At 31.2% G+C, this 19,565-nt stretch overlaps 1 protein-coding gene across 1 annotated transcript in view; it reads left to right on the top strand.

The window, feature by feature from the left end:
* The first annotated feature begins 10,963 nt into the window (after positions 1-10,963).
* The window catches only part of mTor (serine/threonine-protein kinase Tor), a 120,882-nt gene continuing 112,280 nt past the window's right edge, over positions 10,964-19,565 (top strand). Inside the window, exons 1-2 of the mRNA XM_072535113.1 lie at positions 10,964-11,403; positions 17,742-17,959. Of these exons, the coding sequence (XP_072391214.1) occupies positions 11,181-11,403; positions 17,742-17,959 (441 nt within the window). The 5' untranslated portion in view covers positions 10,964-11,180. The remainder of the gene's footprint in view (positions 11,404-17,741; positions 17,960-19,565) is intronic.

Genomic DNA, 19,565 nt, shown 5'->3' with positions numbered 1-19,565 from the left:
AATTTAATTGCTTGTGAGTAGTTTACTTATACAATTATTATATAGCAAACACGAATGCCTAGTTTTTTATTATTTCGAGATCAAAGACTTAGAACATATTCACCAAAACTAGCTTTGAATTTTTGTGATGTTGGAACTAGTGTGCAGAGACATCCGGACGGGCTTAATGGTAGAACTACTTTTAACTCATTCTTCCGAAAAAAAAAAATCAGCACATTAAAGAATACGTTTGTTTCTGCTATAACTATATTACTCATTACAAACATTTGGGTAGGTACCTACATCTGATATCGGTAAAAACTAAATACAGCATAGATTCCTTTTAAAGGCAAAATGTTCAATTTATATCTACCAAACTGGTTCAGGGTTTTAGACACATAGTTTCGATTCGGTAAGCTTGTGTGTTTGTCATGTGTTAATAAATAATTTACAGAGACAATTATTTTATAACACGGAAATTATTCAAAACTCGTTACTTACTTCAAATTCCTTATGAATAAGTATACTTATACAATTAATATATAGCAAACACAAATACCTAATTTTTTGGTATTACGATTTCCATGATCTAAAAGAACATATTCACCCAGCCTAGCTTTGACTTGTGATGTTGGAACTAGTGTGTGGAGACATTCAGGCGGTCTTGATGGTAGAAATCCTTTTGACTTAGTCTTCCGAAGACAAGTTCAACACATTTTAAAAGATACATTTATTTTTACTATAACTCTATTACTCATTACAAACATTTGGCATTCATTACATCTGACACCGATAAAAACTAAATATAACACTGATTCCTTTTAAACGCAAAATGTTCAATTGATATCTGCCAAAAATTATTTTATTTACAATCAAAATACAATTTCTGACTACTCATTATTGTTTGTTATGGACTTTAACTTACTACTTTTCTGATGCGAGTATAGTTAAAATTCGCATTAAACAAACTGTCTGACCCACCAAGATCCACAAGGAATAATTTAAATATTAAAATGTAAGAAACTTGTAAGAACTCCTTAATCCTTAATAATGCTTAATCATATTTTTTAAAATCATCATCATCATCATTTTGGCTTTACAACCCTGTGTGGGTCCTAGCCTCCCCAAGAATTTTTCTCCAGTCGTCCCTATCCATCGTCTTCCTCCGCCAAGCACGTATTTCCATATTTCTCATGTCTTCATCGATGTTATCTAGGAATCTTGTTCTGGGTCTTCCTCTTCTTCTTTGACATTTTTTAAAATCTATACGACCTAAATCAATGCATATCCAATAAATATTCAAAAAATATAAAGAAGGGAAAATTTTCATGTCTCAAAGAAGCAAACACAACCACCGTTTATGCGATAATCCAGATTTTCAATGAGCTTTGGGTATTTTTACTGTATTAACCGAACTTTTTTACCTTTCTACATATAACACAGGACGGGATTTTACAATCCTGTAAAATCTCCAAAAAAACTTGAAAACCTAGTTTTTCGCATGTTTCAAAAAATTTCTAGCTTCTCTGAATATGGGAAATACCTAAATCGTTTTGTGTTTTTTCATAAAAGTTTTAAAACATGTCGCTTAATGATGGAGAGGTAAAAAAGTTGGGAAAATCCAGTAAAAACCCTTGAATAAAGCTTAATGACCTGCTATTTCTATTAAAAAAATGATTAGATTTGCTTATTTGAGGCCTGAAAATAAGATATGAATTGGAGACGTATTGAATTTGGTTGTATCGATCTTAAATATTATGATTGATCTCGCAAAAACCCTTAAAAAACTTGAAAAAATATGGATGGAGGTTTCAAGGAGTTTCACTCAATTTTTTAATGTCGCAAAGGCCTCAGTTACTTCAAATTATATATAACCTATAAGAAAAACCTTGATTTGATATATTTTGAAGTCTATATAATCCGGAAACTCCCCAAGAGCCCATAAAAACAGTTTTTCGGCTTTTTGAGGGTGACACACCTTACGAAAAAATTTGGAAAAAATCAGAAAAATATTTTTTGATTAAATACACAAAAAATGAACCTGCAGCCATCTCCAAAAAAAGTTATAAGCCCTTTTCGACAAAAAAAACGGGTATGGCAGTCCAGTGGGACTGCCGGTGGAAGTTACACTTCTATACACGCATTCGTCGTTACAAATTTATTTGGGAGTCAATCTGCACAATCATTACATACGTAATTCTATAGGTAAGACATAGCAGAAAGAAAAACAGAATTAATAACAACTTACTAACAATGAAGGATTGAATCAATATTTTGGTGAAAATGTATATTTTTATTTTCATATATGTATGAAAGGAGTTGAATGCAAAAATTTTTTTACACATACTCTGCAGTAAAATTCATTGTTTATTTTGTTATTAATATAATAATACAATACAAATTAAACTGCAATATTCATAAGTATTTAAAAATGACAATATTAGGGGAGAGGCGGGAACAGTGACACACAGGGAACAGTGACACATTTAAAATCCTAGTAGAAAATATGTTAGCAAGTTGGTGATATTGTGGAATTTTACAGTTGGTATAATAAGAATACTACTTGTCTTATAAAAAGTTGACAGAATCTGTTGTGTTTGGAGAAAATCGCATGTTTGTGTTTTGTTAGTGCAGAAGTATTTTGTCAAGGGTGTTTTTAGTTGTTTACTACGAGGAAACAAACCTGAATTATTGGATTGTGTTCTGGGTCGTAAAAAAGTCGTATAAAATGTAAGTAATAGCAATAAAATTTCTTTAAAATCTTTGTAGATTAACAAAAAATTTTCAAATTTTTGTATAAAACAGCATTGTGGGTACAGTGACACGAATATTGATAGGGAACAGTGACACGATGTGTCACTGAACAGTGACACAATGTGTCACTGTACCCTTCTTGTGAATTTCATAAAATCTTGACAGCAAATATGAGTGCTGGAAAATCATATTAGGGTCTAAGAAGCTTTTGTTAATTATGAATTTACATTACAGATGGTACGTCAGAAGAAAACGGATAAGACAGTGGGTAGATTCAATGAAGATTCTATGAGGGAAGCAGTCAATCTAGTTATCAGTGGTATATCAATTCGTCAAGCTGCTAGAGAGAAAAACTTAAGCTTTAAAACCGTAAGCAGATACGTAAAGAAATACAGAGATGATCCCGAATGCCGAATGGCTCCTAACTATAAAATAAACCAAATATTTTCTTTGGAACTAGAGGAAGATCTCGTTGATTATATCATAACGTGTTCAAAAATGTTTTACAGTTTAACAATTACCGATTGTCGCAAACTTTCATATGACTTAGCGAAAGCAAATAAATTAAAAATTCCAAAAAATTGGGAGGAGGAAAAAAAAGCTTCAGTCGACTGGTATAAAGGATTTCGCCATAGACATCGTACAATATCCTTAAGAACTCCAGAGGGATGTAGTCTAGCAAGAGCAGCAGGATTCAATAAAGAAAATGTAAACTTATTTTTTAATAAGTTGGAAATAGTTTTGCATCGACATCCAAATTTTTCAAATGGATTCAGAATTTACAATTTAGACGAAACCGGAACTTTGACAGTTCAAAACAATTCGACAAAGGTGCTAGCCAAAAAAGGAACTAGACAAGTGTCTAAAATTCAAAGCAGTGAAAGAGGTACACTTGTTACCACATGCTGCATTGTAAGTGCAAATGGAAGTGCAATCCCACCCGTAATGGTATTTCCGAGAGTCCATTTTAAAAGCCATATGTTGGCAGGAGCGCCATGTGGGACGTTAGGCTTGGCTACGAAAGCAGGATGGATGAACACAGAATGTTTTATTGAAGTTTTAAAACATTTCATTAAACATACTTGTAGTTCAAAAGCTAACCCTTCACTATTAATCATGGACAACCATGAGAGCCATATATCTCTTGAAGCTATCATTCTGTGCAAAGATAATGGGGTCACTGTTTTGACTGTGCCTCCTCATTGCACCCATCGGTTGCAACCATTAGATGTGGGTCTGCTAAAACCGTTTCATATATTTTACAACGATGCTTTAAGTTCGTGGGAAAAAGCTAATCCGGGCACACCTGTGACAATCTACCATGTAGCATCATTTGTGGGACTCGCTTACCCCAGATCTATGACACCTGTAAATATATCGGCAGCTTTTAAAAAAACTGGAATATTTCCCTTTGACCGTCACGTATTTAATGATGATGATTATTTCGCAAGCCAAGTTACAGAACGACCATTAGTTAATTCACCAAATATTGATCCAAAACCATCTACCTCGACAGGAGGTACCACAGATAACTCTATCAAGAACCAGGACGTAACTCCATTACAGAAATTGTCACCTTCATCCACAAGTGGAAGAAAATTGACATTTGTAAGTCCATCAGCTATTCGTGAATATCCAAAAAAAAGTCTGACAATTTCGGTTAAAACTAGAAGAAAAAAAGGCAAGACTATGATTGCTACTGACACTCCAGAGAAAAACGAAATTGAAAGTAATAGAGCCAAAAAAGCGAAAACAGTTAAAAGAAGCATAATCTCAGAAGACATTAAAAACAATGATGAAGTTATTGAGTCGGAAGACGAAGATGGTAAAACTTATAGTCTCCATAATTCTGACACGTCAGAGGGAAGTGAAATATTTTCAGATAGTGATGATGAAGACCTATGTGATTTGACATTAGATCCAGCCAAAATTTGCGACATTAAGATCAATGATTTCTTATTAGTGAGACTCAAATATGAAGCCCATTCCAATAAAGAAATCGAAAAATATTATATTGGGAAAGTTGTGGTGATAAACACCATTGGTACGATGGAAGTCAGTTTTTTACGTAAAAATTCAAAAAATGTCATATGCTTTGTGTTTCCATGTGTCACAGACATTGGTGTTATATTCAACAACCAGATTATAAAAATTTTGGACCATCCAAAAATTAGCAGGGGTCGACACTTTTTTCCTAATGTTAAAACGGACTTGATTTCATAGAAAACAACAAGCATTTATAATATTTTTCTATAGATCAATAATAAAGATACGTTTTTATTGTTTAATTAGTCCTAAATAATAATACTTACATATTACAGTTGAAAAATGTCTTTGTGTCAGTGTACCCTTCATACTAGGGAACACTGACACAATGCAAAGTTTCAGACTTTTTTTTAAATCTATTTGTTTTCTTAATTTATAGCAATGTAGTCATTCATGATGTATTTGCAACACAATAACACGTCCAAATTGATATTTGCAAGTAAAATCCTATTAATGGTCTAGCGATGACAGAAATTCAAATTTTTCTGTGTCACTGTACCCACCTCTCCCCTATACATAAAAAAAATACACTACAATACAGTGCAACATAATTCCATATAATAATACAATACAAATTAAAATGCAATATCCATAAGTATTTAAAAATGACAATAATGTAATAATATTAATAAAAAAGTCCTCCCCGACTGGGAATCGAACCCCGGTCTCCCGCGTGACAGGCGGGGATACTGACTACTATACTAGCGAGGACATCACACAAACATATTTCAAAATTGACAGTTCTGGATCGTACAGTGATTTATTGAGATTATTATTTTGAAATACAAAAGACTAATATAATTATGAACATTTAATAAATAATACAAAACATATCACATAAATAATAATATTAATAAATATTTTATTATATGTATAATATTATACTTATATATCTTTATATAATATATATAATATTAAATTATATAAACAAAAGGAACATTTTTATATTCGAGAGAGGAAGAGAGAGAAAATATATCTTCTGTCTCTCTCTTACTCATTATCTTACATATGTAATGATTTCACAGATTCACTCCCATACAAATTTCCAACGTGGAGCGCGCGTATAGAAGTATAACTTCAAAATGTATTTTTAGGTTATGTGCACTCAACATTCGGGTTTATAAAAAATATACAGTGACTCAGAGCTTAAATGATGCAGTAGCTACTTAATAAAACTAGCTTGTGTCAGTGGCTCAATATTTATTAGAAAAAATTACATACTGCAATTAAATTACTACAAGTATTTTAAAATAGTATAAGCTAATTTTTGGGTTTCAACTTAAATAACAATAAATATTTAATTATTTTATGTATGATTTTGATGTCACAGCTAAAATTATGCAAAATTTAAAACAAGAACATTAATAGAGAAAACAAACTCTACGCATTGAAAAATGATTGCTAATATTTTGTACGTTCTCCTTCATTAGCCATCATTCATCTCCATCATTCAATTACAGCCAGCCTACTTAAAATTGTGCTGAGTCCCATTTTTTAATCACATAGAACGTAAAAAAATGAAAAAATTAAGTTCAGGGAGTGAGGGCATTTTGCCTATCTTAACGGAGGTAGCATTTCTTATGAACAAAAGATTTAGGAACTCTATCAGTAGAGTTATGGCCTACCCTGGAGCAGATATTGGATCTGATCACAACCTTTTAAACACCGATGCAAAAATAAGGTAGGTGCGCTAAATATTGCCACATTTCCTAATACTGCCATCCCATGTATCACAGATAGTATCGACGCTGAGTGGCAACAGTGGCAAGTGTCTTTGTCTATCAGTAATGTGTTTTGTAGTCGGCGGTTTTAATCTATGATATCCATCAGATGTAGGAGCCCGCTATTTGTTTTTCGTGTCTGCGTTATAAATAAACCTGTTTTTCCCGTTGACCCTACGCAAGATATATTAATATTTCCTGTATTTTTGTAATTAAGTTTAGGTAAATACACTCCAGTAGTTATTATTTTATGAATTGCATAAATTATTTCAAGTGCAATTTTAAGTTACGGATTTTTTGTATATCATTTGTTCCTTAAATTGCCATCGCTAATAATTCCTAATATTGTCAGTGGCAACGTGGCAATATTAGGGACTAAATATTAAACTCTTTTGCAGAATGCCAAGAAAACGAGCTGAGTGGTCAGAAGAAGATCTACGCTCGGCGCTGCAAGCGATAGCAAACGGAATGTCTATCGAAGGTGCTGCCAAGAATTATAACATTCATCGCTCAACGCTAAGTCTTCATCACAGAACACAAAATCCCGTAAGAAAGCTTGTAAAATCACCGGTGTTATCTGCAGCACAAGAAAATGATCTTGTCGAAGGAATTCACAGATTACCTGAGGTATGCCTCTTACAAGCAAGATTCTAATGAAAAGTATGTTTTCTTACTCTACAACACATCATATACCAAAACCGTCTTCTAAACAGATAAATAGAGCAGGTCAAAAATGGCTTAAGTTATTCTTGTGCAGGCATCTAGACGTAGCTATGTGAAAAGCTCAACAAATGAATATAGGACGAGCCCAAAAAATGAATAAAACAATCGTCGATGACTTCTTTTATAAATTGAGAGATACTATAAGAGAGATAAAAAAACTAAACCTATTTGACAAACCTGGTAGCATATATAATATGGACGAAAAAGGATGCAGATTGACAATCCATAAGCAACAAATTGTTTTTGATAAAAGCGGAGCAAAATTTAACCGCACGCGAGCACGATTTTAGGTTGCGGAAATGCGTTTGGTCAACCTGTACCGCCTTTTGTGGCCAAGGTTTAAACCTGTAATGGTCTGATCACTTGCTCCCTGGCTCAAAAACTATTGTCACAATAAAGGTAGTATGACGTGCGAAGCATTTATTTTGTGGCTAGACCATTTCTCTTCATTCAGAAACCCTGGTCCTACCCTACTAATATTTAATGAAGCTAAAAGTCACCTAGATAGTTGAGGCAGCCAACCGCATGGATATAACTTTATTTTGTCTTCCTAGCAACACGTCACACGAGTTGCAACCTATGGACAAATCAGTGCTTAAAAGCTTTCAGACGGTTTGGGACTAAGAAGTCCAATAGTTTTTAGCAACAAACCCTGTCAAGTCGATTACCAAAATGAGATCCCAGTGCTACATTTGTGGAGCTACCTCAAAGAACTTTAATGATTTGTCAATGAGAAATACTGTAAACCCTCAAGCTTTGGAATTCGGTTTGTCAATATTACACGCGCGGATCCGTATTTTTTAAAATATTATACGCCTTGCGTATAAACTACCTGTAAAAAAATACAGGGAAAGAAAAAGTGAAGAAGAAAAGGCATTAGAAGCCCAAAAGAAGTAGGAAATTCAGGAGAGGTTTCGGAATGAAACCAGACTACTCGTTAACATGCCAAAAGCTAACTTTGGCAACACCAATGATGGCAACACAAGCTGCAGATTTTTTGAAAATCCCGAGTTGGCTTCAGGCATTACAGGTATTAGCTTTGATATGATATACAGATTCAAGGTAATTTTAGAAACTATTTCAAGTGGCCACAAAGTAGATGCTGAAAAATATGATACGTATGCGTACGAAACAGCAAAATTGTACGTGGGACTTTATGGTTGGCATCTAATGACGCCAACCAGCTATTGATACATGGAAGCCAAATCATAAAAAATTCGCTACTTCCAATATGACAGCTATCAGAAGAAGCTGCAGAGGCCCGGAACAAGCATTTCCGATCATATCGGTTAAATTTTGCTAGAAAGTTTTCTAGGGAAGAGTGTTACTAAGATGTATATTATAGGCTTTTGTTAAGTTCACGTCCCTTCATTAATTGCTCGAGACAAATAAAAAAACCTTCACGCAAGGCATTTCTACCTAAAACGATTGCACTTTTATTACCTGCTGACCCAAACACAGAGTCAATGGAGACGTCTGAACAGGAAGATAATGATTAATAATATATTTTTTTTATTGTTAATTTTGAGTTTTCATTCTTTTGCGTGTTGTAACGATTACTGTTTTTTATAACGTGACAAATATATGTTTGTTGTAAAAAATATATACTTTTTCTTTAATTTAATTGAACGTAGAACCAAAATTACACCAAATATAATTTTGGCCACCTAAATCTTTGAAATCTATGTATGTGCGTTCGGACTTTCTAATTTCTAAGCGAATTTGATTTTTAACACTATATCAAACTGAACTGGATGTTAACTGACATGTTTTTGTTATTAAGAACATTTGTAACATTTACATAATTCGATAAATATATTTTTCCGTCGACCTTCCATTTATGATCAATTTTAACACCCTCAAAATCATTGATTAATGACCCTTATTAATGAATGATTTTCTATTAATGAACGATTTCATTATAGGCAACACAACATACATTGCTTGCATAAATTAATTAAACGCTCTGTAATTGGCAGTGACCTGTGGTGTAGGCAACCAAACATACACCTATTTATATTCCCACTAAAAAATTAATTTAAAATGAAGTAGCCGCTGTTAGTACTATCTGTCATTGTATGTCATTATTAACTTTATTGCTTAAAATTCTGTGTATTTGAAAAATCAAAGGATGGATATTGACGAAGAGTTTAATTTAACTCCACCAGAATTTAACTTCTTCTATCACAGAATTTACAGAGGTCCAAGAAGACTTAAATATAAATTTGTCAAAATGCTACACAGCAGATAATCATTTATCAATATCTTCCTTTAATTTCAGTAATTGTACCATTTCGAATATTAATGTTTACTATAATAAAACTACCACTAAGGACACTTTGAATAAAGTCAATGAAAGCTGAAAAAAATTGTTGTTTATCGTTAAGTAAATAAATATTTAAACTAAGATATCTTTATTTTTGAAAAGTACGGTCGACGGAAAAGTTTTGTAACGAACTCGTGAATTAAAATGGCGATTAACAATCTCGAACATTAACGCGCTCGCTTCGCTCACGCGTTAAAATATCTTAATTGTTAATCGCCCTTATTAATACACTTGTTGGTTAACCTGTGGTGTAGGCAACCAAACATATACCTATTTATATTCCCACTAAAAAATTAATTTAAAATGAAGTAGCCGCTGTTAGTACTATCTGTCACTGTATGTCATTATTTACTTTATTGTTTAAAATTGTGTATCTGAAAAATCAAATGATGGATATTGACGAAGAGTTTAATTTAACTCCACCAGAATTTAACTTCTACCACAGAATTTACAGAGGTCCAAGAAGACTTAAATATAAATTTGCCAAAATGCTATACAGCAGATAATCATTTATCAATATATTCCTTTAATTTCAGTAATTGTACCATTTCGAATATTAATGTTTAATAAAAGTACCACCAAGGAAACTTTGAATAAAGTCAATGAAAGCTGAAAAAATTGTTGTGTATCGTTAAGTAAATAAATATTTAAACTAAGATATCTTCATTTCTGAAAAGTACGGTCGACGGAAAAGTTTTGTAACGAACTCGTGAATTAAAATAGCGATTAACAATCTCGAACATTAACGCGCTCGCTTCGCTCACGCGTTAAAATATCTCAATTGTTAATCGCCCTTATTAATACACTTGTTGGTTAAATAACTATTAATGATCAACTTACTTCAACCCCTCAACAGGGTTTCATTCCGCAAATAATTTTAAAAAATGGTAGGTATTTTGAATAAATCTTTGTGCAGTTTAATTACCTTGTAATTTAACAGCATCCTTACTCATCTAAAAATATTAACTTTTAAAGAACATTTATCATATATTTATTTAAGAAAAACTTACCAACGCATTAGCTAATGGAACAAGTGAAAACTTTGACTATCCATAATAATAAAATTCAAAATAGAACTACAAACGCATTAAACAAAAATAATAAAACAATAAAACTATATTAACTAAAATAAAAAACGTGAATAATACAAATATTTGCTACAATATGTTAAATTGTAACAAATCAAATATTATATTTTAAATATACAGGGAAAGTTTTATGGGTTTAGTATTATCAAAGAATATAGACGCTTAAGCGTCTATATTCTTTGGTATTATACACGTCCACTATTTAGAATATTTCTTCTTTTTTCAATGGAAGAGTGATATTTGGTTTTAGGGACTGGACTGTTTTCTTGTTCGATGGACTGAGATTAGCGAATGGATTACGATTACGATAATTATACCGAACACTGATACCGAATACCGAGCGATAAGAAGAATTTACTTTAAAAATTTGTTTATGATTCAGAGATAATTGTCTTTTTTGTACATCTTAATGACAATTGACAGCATGTTTAAACCGTTCCCGTAAGTTTAGTCAGATTCTAACCTTTTAATTAAATGGACGTACAATTTTTTGTTGTAAATATTGAAGTGTGAAATAATAAATCGGATGTAAAATAAGAGAAAATGTCGACAACGGCTTTGCAACAATTTGTTGCAAACCTAAAATCACGACATGAGCATGTTAGATACAAAGCAGTGAATGACCTCTCCCTATATGTGAAGAGCGAACTTAGGGAAGCAACTGCAGATGAAATTAACAACTTTTTAGATGAGTTTAACCACCATATATTTGAAATGGTTAACAGCAATGATGTTAATGAGAAAAAAGGCGGTATTTTGGCTATTGGTAAGTAATCTTAATTATTAAAAATTTTCTTGTTTGTTTTTAATGTTGATGTACTGTCTTGATTTATCCTCTGGTGATAGTACTCCAATATTTATAATATTTTTATTTATTGAAAGATAGAGTAAATAAACTCAACATAAAACACTTAAAGGATAGAATAAATAACTAATGTAAAGTGTGTACATATCTTTTTGGTCCCATGTTATTAAGGATGGTGGTGTTTATCTAATAGGTATTATTAATTTGCCATCTTCAAATTTTATACGTTTTCATGCAATTCTTATAATTTGTTTTGATTTTATGAAACCTTGAACCAAAGAATATAGACGCTTATAGAAGAGCAGTTCAAATGGGCGATTTGGTTATGGTTTATATTTCAAAACACTCCTCCTGAGGGTGGCTGCATAAACTCAAAGCGTGGCGTGGCGAAAATTTCATAATGAAATATGTAGTTAGGGGGAAGTGGGAAAGGAGTACGAACGGTTAACTGCATCTACGCCTAAACAAATATCGATGCCATTGATTTGCAAACTTTCTTTTTTTTTGTTGTTTCACAATAAAATCTTTATTTTTAATATATTAAATTGTTAAATTTTTAATTTTAAAACTTAAAAATGTATGATATTTACAATATTCAAAGTATTTATTTTTTTAATTGTATAACTTCGAATTAAAAATAGGTTTGTTCCAACACAATGAAAAACCGTCACATAAGTTTTTATTATACTGTTTTTCTGCCCAGAAATTAACGAAACATTTTTAAAAAATTTCAATTAAAAAAAAGTATTCAATGAAACTTTTTACTAAATTATGAAATTTTCCATTTCGCCGAAACTTCCCAACTTCCATTTCATCCATAATTTTTTAATAACAACAAAAAGCATTCCTGATTTATTTTTGAAATATTTAACAGTACCTTTTAATGAATAGTATATGTGAAAGTTTTTACGCTGTATGGGTACTATTTAATCTTGTTTTAAAATAACAAGTAGTAGTATCTAAAACATCATTTTCACAATGAATGAATATTGGTGAAATTATTACAATACAGTCTTAAACTGATTTATACTTAAGATTTGTACATATTTCAATTAAAAATTTGAATCATAATAATTTTTCTAAAAAGATTAATTTATTAAAAGTTAAAATAATATTATTTTCTCTAAAAAATTTTATAAAACTCAAAAATTTAATCCTATTCTACGACCACGCAGCATCTACATATAAAAATATCCAAAGTTTCATTTATTGCCCACTCTTTCATATTTTAGAAGCAATAATAGAGCTGACATGACCGCTCCTTAGTGGTACGTGGTACCACGTGCGTTCCACCCGACTCACTTTTTGCTGACTTTCAAAAATAACAGTGAACAATTCTTCTATAAGCGTCTATATTCTTTGCTTGAACTACAGATATAATAGATAATTTGACACCTGATAGTGTATATGATACATACTTCTTTGTACATGAAAAAGTTGAAACCTGTGTTTTTAGTTGATGGTGTAAGTCTTACATATATAACACTAAACAGAATTGCATCACATGAAACCAAAATAAGTCAACTTACAAAAAAGTATGTCTACAATGCATCCAAACCTTGTTAAAATTTATGCTTGGCACATTTGAATGTAAAATAGTTCTCAAGTTAAAACTTATTAATTACCTATTAGGTATATTTTTTCCATAAAATAAACTGGTACAATAGAGTTTCTAGCCAGCCTAAAAAATTCTTGAAAATAACACCAAGTAGTGACAGTATGGACTAAGTTTTAAGTTCTCTCATAGAAAAAAATTTATGAGAATATGAGAAGAATGAGGGGAATCTACTTCTCTCCAACTTGTTCTTAAGAAGGTATAAAAAAGAAGAAGGTATAAAATATAATTTTCTTGCCTTCTGGTTGCCATTTTAGTATTTCCTGTAGTATTAGTTATTAATCCATTCTTTTTATATTTAGAACCAGATAAGTTGTTTTGTTGATAATTCATCTGTAATCATTCATTTGATTCCTATTATTTCTCTAATCTGATTGTTATTAATCCTTTCTCTTCTAGATCTTTCTGCTACTCTTCTCCAAAAATCAATTTCCGTTGCTCTCAGCATTGCCAATGTTCTTTTTTCAATGGCTATAGCTCACAGCTGTATAGAGTGAATATAGTCTCATATATTGTCATTTTTATTTTTTTTGCTGGTGGATTGGTCCCATAAAATACTGTTAAAATTTATAATCACTTTTCTACCTGCTATATTTCTTTCTCTTATGACTTCGTCTAATGTTTCATCATTTAAAAAATTGATACCTAGATATTTGTAGTCGTAGCACTGCTTTATAGTGGTTCTGTCCTTTAATACGGGATCTTTTTGTTACCCTCCAATCCACAACTATTCAGTTTTCTTTTTATTGACTTTTAGACCCCATATCCCATACTCTTCAATTAATTTTTGGGTCACATAGTTTAAATTGTCATAACCTTGAGCCGATATTACAGATCGTCTGTAAAGTTGATTGTATTAACATGGTGTTCATCGTTCTATATTGAGGTATGTTTTAAATAAAGTGGGGCAACATCCTTACTTTAATCTCTTGCATGTTACAAACCCTGTTGTGTCCCAGTATTTACTTTGTTATGGGTTGATTGTATAGTATTTTGACAGTTTTAATAATCCTATATTAATATTTATACCTTCTATTGATTGGCACAGCTTCTTCAGTGGGAGGCTATCCTAGGCTTTCTGTATGTTGACGAGCAGCATATGAATTTCTTGATTCTGTGCTATTTTTTTTATATTAATTGATTTAAGAAGAAAATGTGGTCAATAGTGTATCATCCCATATGAAATCTTGTTTGATCTTCTGTTTTAGAATCTAAATATTCTTTCTCAATTCGATGCTTCAAAATCTTCTCATATATTCTACTCATATATCCTCATTCCAGTAATTCCTCAGTTATTTTCATAATTGTTCTTGTCACCCTTTTTATGTTTGGTATTGAGATATGTTTTGTATTCCTTAAGGATATTGCTTATGTTTATATATTCTTGAAATAATTGTTGAAGATGTTCATATAATTTAATTATTCCATACTTAAACAATTCTCTAGATGTATACCCTGGTCTGGGTGTTTTGTTCATGTTTAGATGTTTACATATATTTTTAATTTCTTCTAATTGAGCCTACTATTGCAAAAAGTTACATGTTAAATGTAAAAAGTTTGTAGGAGTTGTTCAATTAGTACTACAAGGACAAAATAAAATCATATCTTAAAATGTCCTACCAAACATACCACCCATATTATCAATCAAAATTTCCATATACTGTGTGTAAACCAAAAATGGCATATTATGACTTCAGCAAGGAATGCTCTTTGACCTACATTTAAGGAAGAAACAGAAAAGAAAAGAATGTGAGTTTGTTTTATTCATAAGAGTAAAGAAGTAAATGCTAAGCTACATTTGAGGAAGAAACAGAAAAGAAAAGAATGTAAGTTTGTTTTATTCATAAGAGCAAAGAAGTAAATGCTAAAATACTTGGTGTAGAGTTTGATTTCCCAAAAGACTATCCGATTCCAAAACTAAATGTGCAGTTTTACAAAAGAATGTTCTAGCTTTACTGCTTCAATATTCATGCATTTAAAGATAAATCGAGCTACTGTTATATGTACACTGAATGTGATGGTGTAAAAAAATCCAAATGCTGTCATTTACTTTTTGTAAGGCTGTCTACAGAAGCAGCTGCAAAAGTTTCCTACAATTGTCTTGCTCTCTGACGCTGCTAGGGAACAGAATAAAAATTTTGAATGACAAGATTCACTCTTTGGTTCACTAAACTTTCATGATGTGAAATGAAGTTACTTTTGACCATGAGTTTCTTTAAAACTGATATTTCTGATAAATCAATTCCAGTTAACATGTGTATCAAGAAACAAAGCCTTTCACATTAATGAAATATGTCATCATCAAAGCCAGATGGTTTTAAACTTCTCTGCCTAGGTTAGGTTAGGTTCAAAATGCTGACCTTCACAGAATATTTGGTCTACAAAGAAATTCAGGTGCCTTTTGCGGCAAGAAGTCATCCCAGTAGAAGAGTATATTCAATGTTTGTTAGATGCCTTGTTGATCATGCTACTGTGAAAGCCTATCTTCATAGATTTAATTTAAGTGAAACCGAACTTTGTGATTGCAATGGTAACACTGACAATATCAATCATTGGATGTTCGGGTGCATATATAATGATGCTGCTATTAAGTATCTATTGGAAAATCTGATAAAAGAACAAATACCTCTTCCTCAGTGTCAATCTTCCATTTTATATATCTCTCGTCATAATATTAGGTTTAACCAAATTTTTTGGGAATATTTAAAAAGGACTAAAAGAAAAATTTAGGATGGAATGTGTAATGTGAATGTATAAATCTAGCTTTGTTCCCTCTGTCTATCCTTATGTTATATAGTTACCTCCTAGCCGTTGCCTGTCTTGTGTTGTAATAAAGTCGCTATGAAAGGCACCTTAGCGTGAAAAGTATTCCTACATTATGTAATCCCTTGTTGGTTCTAAATATTTACTTTAAGTTGGTTAGGGCACTGAATGAAACGAATGAATGTATGGTTTTTTATCAATCTACTGATTCTTGTGTTACTGACGTTTACATTATATTTTTAATCTACCTCTATGCGAAGTACTATTTTGTTAACAAATGCAATAGGTCAATACATCATTAACAAATTCAAGTAGTCAAATACATTATCGTGGCTGAATGGATCAAGTTATCCAAAGCTATTAATTAAACAAAAAAAAAAAAAAAAAGAAATTCAGTGAGGGTCCTTGCTGGTTTGGGATTTAGAGAGGCTTATGAAAGATTGGGAATTCTTACTGTACTGGCATAGTACATTCTAGAAAACCTTTGATTCATGAAGAGGAATATAAATAATGAAGTTTGAAGTTTATTTATTCAAAAATAGGGAAAGCCCTAATATATACAAAAATAATAAATTTATGACATTAATACATAATAAGATAAAAATAACAATTAAACTTTAAATATAGTACCTACAGTTATTAAAAATATAAAACATACAAAACAATATCCATAAAAACACAAATAAAAAACAACTACCTAACTATTGGTGATAAAACCCTTAAATAGTTTTCTATTCTCTCTCCTGTTGCTGACAAGAATGTAGCGTAGAATAATTTTTAAATAATTTTAAACTGTTTGTCCTTGTTTTAGTGTAGTGTTATGTACAATTTATGTTTAAATTCATGTTTATTACATTCTGCGCTTGCTGGATAGCCCAAATTTGACGAAATGCCCCTGATGATGCTGTAGAAAGCGAAAGTACTTGGGCAAGATTTGATTATTAAAATTGTGCTCGATATTTGCCTTTAATTTTTTCAAAGTTTAAATATAATTTTTTTCTATCTTTTTTTAAATAGCATTTAATATTAAGATCTTTTTTAACTATTTATACCAGGTCATCGAGAGAAATCTACTTTAAACTTTTTATAAAGATCGAAGAAGGTATTAATTTGTAATGTGGTTAACCAAATCTATGTTTTGGTTAATAATAAATATGGCTTGTATGTAACAACATTGTATTTTTGATTTCTCCAACAATCTTTTCTCTTTTTGGCGCCTTTTTTAACAAATTATTATGATTTTTCTTTGCATTATTATTTCAATATTTCTAGTTTAGCTCTAGTAGCTATCATCTCCTGATTTTTCTTGTTTTCAATTTTTCTTTTGATTATGCGCTAGTAAGAATGATCCAAAGAACTACACCCACATCTCTTCCGATTCTGAACAACGCGACCTCGTTCAGTTTGTGTGCCCCAAACAATGACCATCGTTTGATGTGCTACGACAGAATCGCCGTCGTATCACATCAAACGGCGGCGATAAAATCTAGTTCCAAATTTAATATTATTGAACCTAAATCCAAGAAATACTAATTTTATATTATATATATACAGGATATAGTAAAAAAACCATAATGTCAGGTCAGAAGTGCACTAGATCATACTTTATATTTACTTGGATTATATGCAAAAAGTTTATCATTTTAAAAATTTAATGACTGACTGTGACTGTAGATGACAATTGATTGGATTCCCCCGTCACATGCGACGAGCAAATTTACTATGTCACTTAGTATAGATAATGTCACTTAGTATAGATTTGCGAGAGTAATCACGAACCTTCCATGCAAGATGGTACTACAATAAGATAATTAATTAAATGTATATTCTTCCATAATAGTTGTAAAATTTATCTAAATAGTTTGTTAGCAGTATATTATTTTCTATTGAGTTAAATTTTTATTATTCTTTCTTATTTTAGTATGCCTCATCGGCACAGATGTTGGTAATATGACATCTAGAATTAGTAGATTCGCTAACTACTTAAGAAATCTACTACCTAACAATGATGTTGGAATAATGGAACTTGTTGCTAAAGCTATGGGCCACTTAGCTTTTGTTTCTGGATCTAAAGCTTCTGAATATGTGGAGTTCGAAGTTAAACGAGCCTTTGAGTGGTTACAAAAGGATAAAACAGATGTAAGACTCAAATTGATGTTTTTTTTATATCTTAACATTTATTTTTTTAGTGTGTAAAATATTTAATTGGTGTCTATTTGAAATACTGTCTATTTGGACATTTTAGTTTGCATCAAAAATCTTCGTAGGAATAAGTAAAAATATGTATTTCAATTTTAATTGAAAATAGGTTAATATTTTGTTTCGATTTTCACTCAAAAGTCGTTCTCAACATGAAAATTAAACAAGTTTAATTTGTATACACTAATAAATTGTTCGCCAAACACTCTAGATTTGTCTTCATCAATTTTGCGCATTGGGAATGGACTATAGTTTCATTACGCACGTTCGAGTCGCATCCTGAAATGATTTTTTTTAACTTCCTTAAATGTTTATATTAATTCATTTGTGAAGTTATCAATCGCCGTTTTATTATCAGTGGTTTGAGTTCGATGCCACTTCTTTTGATAGCTTTGCTTTTGTAACTTTTTTGTGAATTTGATATTTTTGGAGTGGCTTATTGTGTTGCAGTTTTCTTATCTTTCTGATTTGTTCTATGAATAAAAAACTACTAATAGTCTCTACGATCGGATCATGATGCGATGAAGATACTGCTATGTAGAATATTGATCTATCTATCTAAAAAGCCTAAATTGTCCATAACTGAATTTAGGCCCTCCTAAGGTTTTTTGTATATTTTTTTTTGGAAGCATAGCTTTCTTATCGCGGTCTACGGACGGAGCGGCGGATCACTCAGATGTATGATAAAATAAAAACGACTGTAACGACAGATCGCACGACTACACACTATGTGGAGTAGTAAACGCAGTCCCATGCGTGTTTGTTAATAAAATAGTCATAGTCATAGTCATCTTTATTGATCCTTTAAGACATTCAAAATAAATGTATAGGATACGTCACTACAGAATTTGGTATAAAAAAACATTAGTGTGTATAATACAATATTCACAGTGTAAAAGAAATTGACAAAACATAAAATATATGAAATAACATTTTTACAAGTAAAATATGAAGCTATTGCAGTTTGTCCTCAAGATATTCATTTATAGAATAATATGCTTTTCTTAAGAGTAAATCTTTAACATTTTTTTTAAATTTAGAGATAAGTGGTATTTCTTTCACAGTTTTTTTCAAATGATTGTATAAGGTCAGTCCCATATATCTGAAGCAATTTTGAAATTTGGATGTTCTGTGTTTAGGAACTCGTAAAGATTCAGCACTTCTTGTATTGTAGTAGTGATTGTCTGAATTTACTGGAAATGTATTGATTTCCTCTTTGACATAAAGTAAACATTTATAGATATATAGGCAGTAGAAAGTTAAAATTTGATGTTTAATAAAAACTGGTTTACAAGACTGTTGATAATCCAAATTAAAAATTTTACGGATAATTTTTTTTTGGTTAATGAACACTTTGTTACTATCTACTGAGTTCCCCCACAAAATTACATTGTAGCACATGTGGCTGTAAGCAAGGCTATAATAAACGTTCATTAATGCCGAGATGGGTAGTGTGTTTTTAATTTTAGATATAGCATAAAAAGCTTTATTCAATTTCATGTTCACTGAATTCACTTGCTCTGACCATTTGAGATTACAATCAATG

Source organism: Diabrotica undecimpunctata, chromosome 6 (assembly GCF_040954645.1).
Source record: "Diabrotica undecimpunctata isolate CICGRU chromosome 6, icDiaUnde3, whole genome shotgun sequence".
Taxonomy (NCBI): Eukaryota; Metazoa; Arthropoda; class Insecta; order Coleoptera; family Chrysomelidae; genus Diabrotica; species Diabrotica undecimpunctata.
Note: the sequence above shows the minus strand (reverse complement) of the source record. Positions and strands in the feature narration are given on the sequence as shown.